The sequence below is a fragment of the Pseudopipra pipra genome, chromosome 27 (genome assembly GCF_036250125.1).
Source record: "Pseudopipra pipra isolate bDixPip1 chromosome 27, bDixPip1.hap1, whole genome shotgun sequence".
Lineage (NCBI taxonomy): Eukaryota > Metazoa > Chordata > Aves > Passeriformes > Pipridae > Pseudopipra > Pseudopipra pipra.
The window spans coordinates 234,714-247,294 of record NC_087575.1 but is presented as its reverse complement, the minus strand read 5'-3'; the positions used below and the strand labels follow the sequence as shown (position 1 = coordinate 247,294).

The window sequence follows — 12,581 nt, the reverse complement described above, 5'->3', positions numbered from 1 at the left end:
GTCAGGGAATGGTGTGGAACAGATGGGGGATAGCCGGGAACACACTTCAACCCCAACCACTGCCATCTCCCTTCCCACACACAAGGCATTTCATGGAATTACAGAATTGTTAACGTTGGAAAAGACCTTTAAGATCATCAACACAGCAACTCCACTAACCCATGTCCCTAAGTGCCACATCCACACATTTTTTGAACACTTCCAAGGATGGTGGCTCCACCGTTGCCCTGGGCAGCCTGGTCCAATGCTTTCCAGCCCTTTCCACGAAAAAATTTTCCCTGAATATCTAACCTAAATCTCCCCTCTGGCAACCCGAGGCCGTTTCCTCTCATCCTGTCACTTGTTACCTGGGAAAAGTCCAACGCCCACCTGGCTGCATCCTCCTGGCAGGGAGTTAATTTTCTGTGACATCCTACAGCCTTCCCACATGTGCTCTCCCAAACTTCTCGCCCACCTAATTTTCTCCAGCAACTCTCCAAGCTTTGCAAGCTGGAAAAGCTGGTCAGTTTGGGACTTGTCTCTGTCAATTGATACACACTCTGTAACATCAAAACCATCAATATTTACATATCCTTTGGGATTTTTCACAGTCCCAGGGCAGCAGTGCTCTCCATCTCCAGCAGTGCTATGAGTTTAGACAGCAACAACTTCCCATCCCGAGATGCAAACCAAAAAATAGGAAGCAGGAGATTCTACACCAAAACAAACCAGAGGTACAAATAACCTATGTTAAAACACACAAACCCAAACTTCCCTATGAAAATGATACTGAAATTGCTACATTTAGAAGAAGAAGAGAAAAAAATAAAAGAGAACGCACTTAAAACCAGAGAGCCAGGAGAATTCAGACCTGCTTTAGCTGTTGAAGATTCCCAGATAAGCTGAAAAAACACAGAGGGAAAGATTTCATGACATTAATTCCCTGAGTACTGGGAGTTGCTGTGAGGCTCTTCAGGCTAAGGAAAGCCAAAATACAATTCACGCAAGCTCTTAACGATCTTGACACAACAATTACACATGCTAAGGATACATTATGGGCTGGCATGAGAACAGAGGATGCAGCGATTCCACCAGCAGGTTCACTAAATAAATGTCACTTAATCTCCACCGCCTTTCCCGTCGCATGTGCTCAAGAGTCTAAATGCTCCTCACAAATAGTCTAAAAAGTCCAAAAGACCACTCAGGCTGTCAAAATAACTTCAGAAATACATGGGAAGGTGTCACAAGGCCCAGGACAATTCACATCCCAGTGTGCTGAAAACACCAGGTACCAAAAAATTAAAGTACAAAAAATTAAAGTTCAAAACAAAGATGAACCCAGCTTGTTAAGTGGTTTGGGAAATGCAGCCCAGTCACTGCCCAAATATGCAGGAGCACTGCTTCTCCACAGCTTCTGCAAGGAAAACCAGATGGGAGCATCTGTATACAGTGACTTTTGGAACCATTTTCCAATTTAAATCTCAATTTCTAAGTCAAACAGACGTAGTAACTGAGCTCAGTTACTGAGGTGCTGTATTGGTGTCCTCCAACAAACTCAGTGAACGTGTACCAGAGGCTCAGGAGCTGAGATTCCTGTCCCAGTGGTAAAATATTACATTCCTACAGTTTCATGGATATAGGCAGTTGTATAAAGGAGAGAAACCATACATTCCAGTCTGCTGTAGCACAGAAAAATTCACGGGAATGAGGGACACCATGGCCTGGCCACTGAAAAGCATCACTCAGACCTTTAACCTTATGAAACAGCAGAAAACAGAACACATGAAATGCATAAGAAACCAGGTTTCAGAGCTGATATAACTGTATACCCCAAAGTTTATAAATAGAACGTTTTTTTTATTTTTAAAAAGGAACACACGTACACACTTGCATCTTCTTGCTCATACCCTGTTATTCTGGCCACAAAAAATGACCACTTTCTTTAAAAGGAAGCTGGACAATTTTGGGGTGAAGAGTAGCAGAGGGGAAACCACATTAATTGCATCAGTTTATGCACACTGGTAGGAATTCCTTCTCAAATTTGGCACTTAGCACTCAGAGTTGCCATTTAAAGCTTGGCAAGAAATTTTCCCCAGCCCACAAGTTTCCTAATTTCATCTCAGGACACACTGGTTCATTTGGATGTTCGACCTCCAGAAAGGCAGACAACCCTAAATGTGTCAGTCTCACCTCAGTTCACTTTGCTCCCCGTCAAGTCAGATTTGACATAAATCAAGGTAAATATATAATTAAAGCTAAACTTAAGGTCAGGTCCAAGTTCGGAAAAAACAAATCTGCATGAAATTAAAAGCAACTCTAGTAGAGTTTGAGAACTGGAGTTCAGGAGTGGCAACAAGCCGGGAGCTTTCTGAACACACCTTCTCACCTGAACCATGACCCTGGGCTCAAACTCCATTATTTCACCCTCCAACCCATCCAGGTCCTCTCTCCTCCTTCCCTTTTCCTCTTCAGGTCTGACTTGGTTTCCTGCTTCTTACTCTATGCAAACACTGCTCACTCATCCAGGTATTTTAAACGGTCTTATGGCGGGAAGGTTTCAGGAAAAATGTTACTGCACCTTTCCAGAGTCATGTTTATTCCACAAAGACTTTTCTCTGCTGTCCTGTTCCCATTTGCTGCAGCCTTTCAGTCAGTCTGGACTTTTAAATCCCTACACAAGCACCAACAGAGATATTCAGAGCACCAACTATTATGCAAGACATCAGTTCCACTCACAGTCCACTAAAATGGGGAGCTCCAGGCAGCTCCTGACTCTCCAGAGAAACCAAACACACATTTTTGGATTCCTCATATATGCAGCTGAAAGAACTGCTCAAACAGCCCCATCACAAAGGTTCTCTCTTCACCTTCTAATGCCAATTTTTAGCCTGGCTTTTATGAACCTGTGCTTAAAGACAGCAATCAACAGGTACCTGTTAGTTCTCTAACAGATCATAGAATGGTTTGGGTTGGAACAGACCTTAAAGATCATCCAGTTCCCACCTTCCACTAGCCCAGGTTATTCCAAGCCCCATCCAACCTGGCCTTGGACACTTTCAGGCATGGAGCATTCAAGACCCCTCTGGGCAACCTGTGCCAATGCTTCACAGGACTGGAAGGTTAAAAACTGACAGCAGACCCACAGCTGAGCTCCACCACCGTGCACTCACCCCTCTGGCAGCGATCGTGTGTCCAGCAGCGCTCGATGAAAATGCCGTTTATCACAGTGGGGGGACAGTTGCTCTTCCCTTTCACAGTCCCAGGACACACATCTCCACACTCCTCCTTGTCATCCTTGTTGGCCACAATGTAGTTGTCCTCTACAGAATCCAGAATCCTTGACCAGTCGATGGTGGACAGGTAACACAACTCATTGTTCTTCTCAATCCTCACGGCACCCCGGGTGATGTTCATGAGGTTGTAGAGCCCGATCTCCTTCAGGTGAACCATCTCAAAAATCACCAGGGCATAGTTAAAGAACAGGTGAGTCCCCCTGATCACAGTGAGGTTGGGGAAAAGGCCCTTTAAACTCTCCAGGCCGTACACACGGAAAAGCAGCAAGTAGTCTGTGATCATGGTCAGCTTAGGAAAGCTGAGCTCACGGAAATCCTCTGGCTTGGTTTTAAACATCAGCAATATCTGCAAGTGGCCCTCGATCACAGTGCAGTTCTCCAGCATGTTCAGCCGGGTCAGGTTGTTGCGGATGTCCATGCTCCTGCAAACTGGGAGGCAAAGGAAAACGTTATTTATTTATTTAACAGAAGCTTAATTGTTTTGAGTTTCCTAAATACACAGTTTTGTCCAACTGCATGATAACCAGGACACGTGGCCCTCTAAGCAAGCAGGCCTCAAGTGTTAAGAAATACACTGTGGGGAACATTCCCTGGTATTATGGTTACAAAATAAGACTGAAAGAGTATTTCATCATTTTTTCTGCCATTTTGAGTGTCTGTCTGTTGCCTCTGTCACGACTCAGTGGTAACACCAGTCCTGAGACATCCCTCAGGAAAGGAAGAGACATCTGAGCAACTGAGGCTGTTTTCTCTAGACAGTTGCCAGCGACACACCTACCTCGTCTCAGATTGTGCAATTAATGCCAGTGGATTAGAGGGAGTAATTTAGAATAGTTGCAGGGAGGGGAAGACATGAAAAGAATAGTGGCCAGAGATGGTAGTGCTTGGGAAGAGAGCAGAAAAACCTGGAAATACACACAGGCAGGAGCACAGCCCACGCTTCTGCCCAGACTTTGCTGACAGGAGTCATTTACTACATTAGTAAGTTTTGCCCTGAGCATTCTTTTCAGATGAGGTGTTGGGGCTTTTTTGCTATTATTTTCTCAAGGGTGCAAATCTCCCTGTCTTGACTACCTGGGCAGTTTATTTAGCAGAACCAGTAACCCAAAGAACTGGCAAAGTGAACAACTACATGAAGCATAAATTAGAAGGTAAACAGAACAGTAGGAATCCAGGCACCAGCAGAAGGAAGAAAAGTTTGAATAGGAAAATATTTTTGTTAACTCTAAGCACAGGTAAGAAATCAAGAAGGAAATTCAGAGCCCCACACCAGCACAGCATAACAGAACTCACTTTTGAAATTAAACATCACAGAAACATCAGCCAGACCTTAATATTCAAATCCAGGTGTATTCTTCATGAATTTTTCTTTTTTGAACACTGCACCCACTTAAAGGATTCTCCCTTTTGTCTAAAGCTTAGAGAGCATCTTCCCTCCCCGCTTAAGAACAAGAAGCACAGGATCTTCTGCCTTTTTGTCACTGCATTTAAAGCTCATCAACTCTAAAATCACTACACCAGCTTCAAGAGATTACCCAGCAACAACCAGGCCTTACAAAACTAATGCAGACACAAATATTTCATTGTTAGGATTGCCTGACTCCTCCTGGTTTCACACAGCCCACTGCTGTAGGAGTTAAAACCAAATTCTATGCAAATGTCTTAATGATTATTCAAAAATTTGCTCCACCGTAATAAAAAAAAAATATTAAATTTGGCAACACTAATATGGGACTTGAAGCAATGCTCTGGCCCAATGGGACTTTTTGGCACTGTATCCAAGTCGTTTCATAAATTGCTTTCTGGAAGAAAAAGTGCCTCAAAGATTAGGGATGTACTTGAAAAAGCAGGAAAGGAAGCCCGATGAGCAGCAAGCAGCAACCTCTCTGTCCCAGACTGGAAGTAACTCCAAAGCTGTCCTGCTGCACATCCCACCCTGGGGCTAAAAGAACTGGGAGAGCAACAGATTCAGCTGAAATACTCTGAATATTTATTGCAAATAAATTGGCATTTCCAAGGAAGCAAGTGCATGACAGTACGGGGCAGTGGTTTCTTCACGAAAGGAGAAGTAACAGAAGGACAAATAAAACTCACTGTACAAGTCACCACAACAGTAAAACTCAGATAAATTCAAAATCCAACATCTTGGTTCTTATTTATTAGTGGTTCTCATTATTGTTGAGCACACAGGCAGTGCTGAGGTGGTACCCAGGGCCAGCTGCTGTCTCACAGGATAAAGTCCTGCCTGTTGGAATGTGACCTTAAGGAAGAGGAAAGGGAAAAAAATACAGCTCAGCTCTCCAGACTAAGAATTACTTTGTAGAGTAAGAGCTGCAGGCTATTGCTGTGGCTCAAGGCCATGAGATGCAGATACACACTGAGCATAATTGCCTCAGTCTTTCATCCTTTTGCCTAGAATTAGGTAAGTCACCAGGAACTGGACACAAGCTGGCCCCAGACAAGCCCTTCGCCCACAGCCATCCCTGCTCAGCTCCATGGAAAGAGAACCCTGAGTTTGGGTGGAAAGATCTCCAGTTTGGTACAGTCAGGACCAGGCCCTCCTGGTGCTGTGGCTGCATTTCAGGCTGTAGAGATCTTCCTATCGTCCAGGAGCAGAGCTAAGGAACTTGGTCTGAAGGAGCTATTCTGGGTGGGAACTGTTGCATCACCTCAGCACCTCAGGGTGGGTGCCCAGCACTGAGGGAATTCATGATCCTCTTTGGCAGAGGAACAGATACACACCCAGCCAGGCTTCACAGAGAGGATTATCATGGAATCACACAATAGTTTGGGTTGGAAGGAACCTTAAAGCCCATCCAATCCCACCCCCTGCCATGGGCAGGGACACCTTCCACCAGACCAGGCTGCTTCAAGCCCTGTCCAACCTGGCCTTGGACACTTCCAGGGATCCAGGGGCAGCCACAGCTTCTCTGGTCAACCTGTGCCAGGGCCTCACCTCCCTCACAGGGAAGAATTCCTTCCCAATATCCCATCTAACTCTGTCCTCTGGCAGTGGGAAGCCATTCCCCTTGTCCTGTCCCTCCACCCCTTTTCCAAAGGTCTGCTCCCATCAAACCCCAGCCTGGTCTCTGCAGCCCTGGAGATCACAGCTCTCACCACCTTCCTAAACACTCAAAATCAGTTAAATTACACTGTCCGTGAACCTGATTCAAATAATTCTGGGTTTCTAGAGATCACCACTAACATAAGCCATGCTGTTCCTGGTCCAAACAGCCTGAAAGCTGCTCAAAGATCTGCTAACCTCCTCAAAAAATCCAACAACTTAAACATCCACACAGGACACAAACCTCCCTCGCTTCTGACACGGATTCCCCACTGGAGGTGGCCAAAGGCTAAGAACACCCAATATTTTGAGATGTGTGACAGAACAAAGGTTTGCTGAAGCTGAATCTAAAAAGAGACAGGTGGAGCTTTTGAAAAGTTAAAGAACCATATAAATCTACCAGAGCTGGGAGTACAACATCCACAGTCCATCAGCTGTTTGCATTTTACAACTATTTTTGTATTTTTCACCCATTTTAAGCCCAAGACAGAATGCATTATTGGTCATGAGTGCTGCCAGCAGACTTGACAGGGGGTTCCACACATTCTAGCAAACCAGGATGTCCTCTGAGTTATCCAAACTCTGCTGCTTACAAAGCTGAGCAGCAGCAATGGAATAATGGTCACATCCTCTGCTCCAGCACTGGGGGTTCTGCACCAGCCCTTTAGTGGAAGGATGTCAAACACTGCTGGGAGGCTGGTATGGAAACTCAGGAGGCTTTCAGAGTACATTAGAGGTTTGTTTCTGAAATAAACAACTGAATAAAAGACTAATATAGTTGTAAATCTACACAGATTAAATTTTTTTTACCATTTTTTTTCCACATTGAGATAAAAATCACAGTTAACTATTTTTCATGTACTACTTCAGTTTAGTTTTTAAGTGGTAAGTACCACCAGAGTATCTGAGCTCCTTTTCTTTACCCCCTCAAGTAGAATAATAAAAAATATGTTTTTTGGTTGGAGATTTCTCCATCTTTTCACGTCTCTGAATTTGCAGCAGTTTGTATCTCCTGTTCATGCAGTAGCTGTTTATGTCATCCCATAAATTTATTGTTACCAAGACAACAAGAAGCAGTTCAAAGCAAAGTAATAAGCATTTTTCCACTGCTTCCCCCAATAGTAGTTCTTCTGCAGGGACAGGGGAATTACTCAACCATTCATGATGAAGGCAAGGCAAGTCTGATCCAAGAAGATGGAGAGCAAAGCTGAGCCATCAATTATAGCACAGACAACCTGGTTTCAAAAAACACATAAATCTGTTTTCAGGGAACTAAAAATCACAAATTGATTCTCCAGTAGTAGGGCCCAAAGCTACTCCTATGCAAACTACTGGCAAAACCTCTACTACACATAAATTCCTGAATTTCAGCAGAACCAGCAGCACAGCTGCCAGAGGAAGCACATCCTCCATCCATGCTACCAAGCTACTCACAGGAACTTCAAAAACGGAATAAATCATTGTAGACATGTTCCATCAGCCTCTCTCCCCCTCCCAACACCAAGTTGAACACATGAAACAAACAAACAAACAAACAAACAAACAAACCCCAAGATGCTGAAGCCTCTTGGACAAACTGGTTTGGTAACAACCTTCAAATCCTGAATAAAGAAACCAGATCTGATGTCAGAGGTTAAGTTTTCAAGATAGAGTCTAACCAGGGGAATAGGTGGAACTTAAACCTTGTTTATAGTAAATCATGTGGATACCAAACCTTAATGATTCACTGCTTCAGAGTTCTGGCCTTTAACAATAAAGACCAGTGTAATCTGGCACAGAAGGCTCACAAACCATTTGAGGTAACTATCAGTTAATTCTGCTTTTTTATAGTGTTTGCTGCCTACCGAATAAACAAATTATTGGAGAAAAATCACACTCACTTTGGTCGAGCCAAAAGCTTTGCAATTCTACATAAGGTAGTGGTATTAGGAAACTGGCAAAAGGACTTTTGGGTTTTTCTTGGGATAACTGTTGAGACAGGAAAACATCCTGTTAAGTGACATGACAGTGGCAAGGACTGTAAGACAGTTCTACCTACTGCAGCAATAGTTTCATAAACATACAAACCATCTAATTGTGAAATGTGAATTTTTAAGCTTCAGTTTTGCACCTCAGACATTTAGATCTGAGTAATGAGCTGGATATGGACGTCAAAGTGAGCCCCTATAAACCCCCAGCCCCTCAGGGAACATCTCAGGTGCCTGTTACCTCCCACAATTCACATTGGCACCACTGAGTTGAGGGAAAACCTCTCACGGAGGTCACCCAAAGCACAGATAAGCTCCCAGCCTGGCCTACAAAGCCTGGTTTGGGCTATCTTTATGCTCTCCTCATTCAATTCAAAACACAAGAGAAAACAGGACTCATCCTGCCCTGTTTTCCAGGCAAAGATAATCAGCAGTGAGGTGACAACGTCCTAGGACCACGGAGATCACTCGGGGTAACGGCTCAAGTCCGTGTTGATGGCAACAGACCTAAAGATCCTCCTGCTTCAAAGGCAGCAGGAACAGGTTCTACACATTGCCAATATCAACATCATTTACATTCCACAAGATAGTCACCCCAAAACTAACCTCCAGAAAGCTCTGGGGTTTTACACTGCTCAGAGACAGTAAGTGCTGCCTCTCTCCAGAACAGTGAGAGGACACATTGGGACAGCGCACGGACACGGCTGGTGCTGGGTTTGGTACAGCCTTGCCCTCCTGCACTCACTCTTACTATTTTACACTCCTGGGAGCACAATTTCATTCTAGACTGAGTCTCTCAACACCAAAAATTGACACAGGGTTGAGGTGGGACAAGGGGGCAGTTTCTTAATGAGTTTCCAAGCCTTCTGTGTGAGCCAGATATAATTAAGAAGCAACCTACTTTTAAGGGTAGCACTACCGCAATGCCCAATGAAATTTGTCCCACATGATGATTTAGACGGAGAGATCTCAGTTAGATTCCCAATTCCCACATCAGCAGCAGGTAATGCATGTGCAGCACCCAAATTTAGGGCCCGAGTTTAGAAGGGGAGGAAGTGTACTCCAAACTCTAGAGAGTGCATTGATTAGTTTTCCACTAACCACAAAAGGAGCCCAGAGTAAGTTGTTCCATTAGTAGATGCCTAAAACTAGGTGAGGTAAATCCCACCCCAAATACCACAGCTAATGAACTGACAGGCATGAGTCATATGTGAGATTTATTTCAAGAAGCTGCATTATGTTTACACAGTGACAAAAAAATACACAAACCTACTTTTCTTCCCAAAACAAGACGTATGGATCTTCATTTCATGCACAGGTTGGGTCTCCTTTCCTTAACCCTTGTTTCTGCTTGTGTCAGTAACTTCTGAACTCACCAACTACCTTCAGTCTCACGTAAGAGAGGAAGAGAGCTCTCACACAGAGTATTCCTAAAACACTTAGGGGATGGATTGAGGAGGGAAAACTCAGTGTCTGCATCCAAAGGACGTAAGTGTGAATGTAAACCACCCCCTCCATTTGCCTTCTGAACCACTTACACATTCTACATGCTGCTTTCCCCCAAACTGCTGCTGTCTAAAGGGGGAAGGGAAGGGAAAGACTATGGATAGGGGGAATACTGTCACTGGAAAACAGCATTATCTCGGGGCCTGTCTGTGTGAGCACAGGGCTCCAACAAAGCTGCTCTCATCAGCCCCGTTGCTCAGGGAACAATTTGTTTGCTTATGCAACTCCTGTAGGTGCATTTCCCCTCCGAGCCAGGCTGGTGCCCTCTCGGTCCGGGTTGTTTTCCATCCCCACCGGAGAGCTCCATGACCTAATCATTCCCAGAAAACTGAGTCAAGCACCACAGCAGCTGAAAACCTTTTGAATTAGAGACTTGATGGTCCGAATTGTCTGCAAAATACTTTACAAAGTATTTGCACTGTATGAATAACATGAAAATATTCCAGCCCAGACTTTGCTTTGGTATCTTGTGCTCCTGTTTCTCCATCCATGAACTCAAGAACATGTAGTAATCCCACCAAGTACTAACACAGCAAAGATTATGGAGTTAAGATCATAAACACATTTGCATCCCAAAAAGCAAATATGATTTAAATAAAGAACTAAATAACATGCTTCACTGTAGCAGTAATAATAACATTTTCAAATTAGGAACTGCTGGACTCAAGCTATATATGTATTTATTTATTATTAGTGCTATATGTTAACTGCCTTCACCCCTCTGATGGTAAGGGGCAGGTTTGCCCACACCAGTGGGACTGACCCTCCCAAGGTAACACTGAGCCACCAGCCCCCTTTAAGGCTTTGACCATAAAAACATATATGAGGAAGAAACTGGGGTATTTTTGAAATATGGAATTTGTCCTACTGCTGGAAAAAGAGGCTGTTTTATGGATAAATCCTGCTTTATTCCCTGAATACCATTCACATCCCAAAAATGTCACTGGATTGTCTATACTTGAACTGATTCTCTTGCTACCACCTTTTCCAATGGGAATGTTAACAAGCAGATTGTCTGTGGGAGAGACGATCCACAGATCCAGTCAGCTGTCTTTAAATAAATATTTCCCTTTTGTTAAAAAATCTGTAAAAATCACCCCAAATTAAAGAACCTCTAATTAAAGGGATTTCCTAAGCAAGTTTATTTAACGTAACCCACCAAAACAGCTCGTAATTCCTAACCTCGAGCCAGCAGTGGGTTTAACAAGCTTGTGACCTCCACCCCAACATCTTTACGCTCCGTTTTTTTCTTTTTTTACAAGCCCCTGCGTAAACACAGACCATCCCCTCGGAGCATTTCCCCCTTTATACCTGGGGATTTGGCACCACTACCCAAAAGTGGTTAAAGACAAAACCTCCCCGTCTGGCCACGCTAAACCCTCCTGAAACCGGAGCCGGTTCTGAGGCGGCCGAGGAGCGGCGGGGGCAGAGGGCTGGAGAGGGGACCAGGAACGGGACCGGGGAAGGGGATTGGGGACAGACCCGAGAAGGGACCGGGGAGGGCGACCAGGGAGGAGGGAACCGGGGAGGGGACCCGGGGAAAGCGACTGGGGTGGGGGACCAGGGAGCGGGGACCACGGAGGGGAGACCAGGGGAAGGGTTCTGGGAGAGGACCAGAGAGGGGAGCCAGGGAAGGGGACTGGGGTGGGGGATCAAGGAGGGGGGACCCGAGGAGGGAACCGGGGAAGAGGCTCAGAGGAAGAGAATCAGGGGCAAGGACTCAGGGGAAGGAGCCCGGGGAATGAACCCGAGGAGGGGGCCGTGCCCTCCCCCGCGCCTGCCCCGGGCGCGGCCCCCGGTGACCCCCCGGCCCCATAGCGGGGCCCCGCGGGCCGGGACGCGTCGTCCGCTCGCCGCCGCAGCCCTTCCCGGTGCAGTGCCTCTTTCGATTCCAGCGGCCGCCAGGCCCTCCCGAACCGGGGGGGTGAAGGTGACCCGGGAGCGCTCCGGGGCCGCGGCCGCGCTGCCCGCGGGCCCCACGCAGGTACAAAGGGCACGACGGGGCCCGCTCTCCCGCCGGCGCCCGCTCCTCTTCCCTTCCCTTCTCCCAGCCCCGACTCACTCTCTCCGCGGCCGCGGCCGCACCAGGCTCCCAGCACCACGGCCACGGCCAGCGCCGCCGCCGCCGCTCTCGCTCCCATCCCCGCGCCGCCGCCGCCGCCGCCCGGCGCGAATCAGAGCCCGCGGGGCGGGCGCGGGGGCCGGGCCCGGCCGAGCATCGCCGGTGGGAGCCCCGCGGAGCCCCCCCTTTATAGCGGCCGGCCCCTCCCTGCCCGTGCTGTCGGCCCCGGCCCGGCGGCCCCTTTCAGCGCAGGCCGGGCTGGCGGCGGCGCCCCGGCCAGTAAACAAGGGGCTGCCCCCGTCAGCTGGGAGCGGAGCGGGGCGGCGGCAAGAGGCGGCGCGGAGCCGGCGGGGACGGAACGGGACGGCCGGGGGAGGAGCGGGGGCGGGGCGGCAGCAGCACCATCAATCCATCATCCATCCCTCCCTTCATCCCTCCATCGTCTATCCATCCCTCCCTCCCTCAATCCATCCACCTGCGATCCCCGGGCGCCTGTGAGACCCGCTGATGGGGAGCCGCTGTAGCCGCGGTAGCGTTTGAGAGAGTAAAACGGGGCGGTTCAGCAGCAGCATCGCGCCCTGGGTTCGAATGGAAAGAGAGGAGGTTGAGGTTGGATGTTTGGGAAAAATTGTTTCCTGGGAGGGTGGTGAGGTCCTGGCACAGGTTTTACCAGAGCAGCTGTGGCTGCCCCGTCCCTGGAAGTGTCCAAG

At 47.2% G+C, this 12,581-nt stretch overlaps 1 protein-coding gene across 1 annotated transcript in view; it reads right to left on the bottom strand.

Annotated features, from left to right (window-relative positions):
• Positions 1-12,149, bottom strand: part of INSR (insulin receptor) — a 58,866-nt gene extending 46,717 nt beyond the window's left edge. Inside the window, exons 1-2 of the mRNA XM_064637187.1 lie at positions 11,872-12,149; positions 3,150-3,701 (exon numbers count right to left, since the gene is read on the bottom strand). Coding sequence (XP_064493257.1) covers positions 3,150-3,701; positions 11,872-11,950 — 631 coding nt within the window. The 5' untranslated portion in view covers positions 11,951-12,149. The remainder of the gene's footprint in view (positions 1-3,149; positions 3,702-11,871) is intronic.
• Positions 12,150-12,581: the final 432 nt, after the last annotated feature.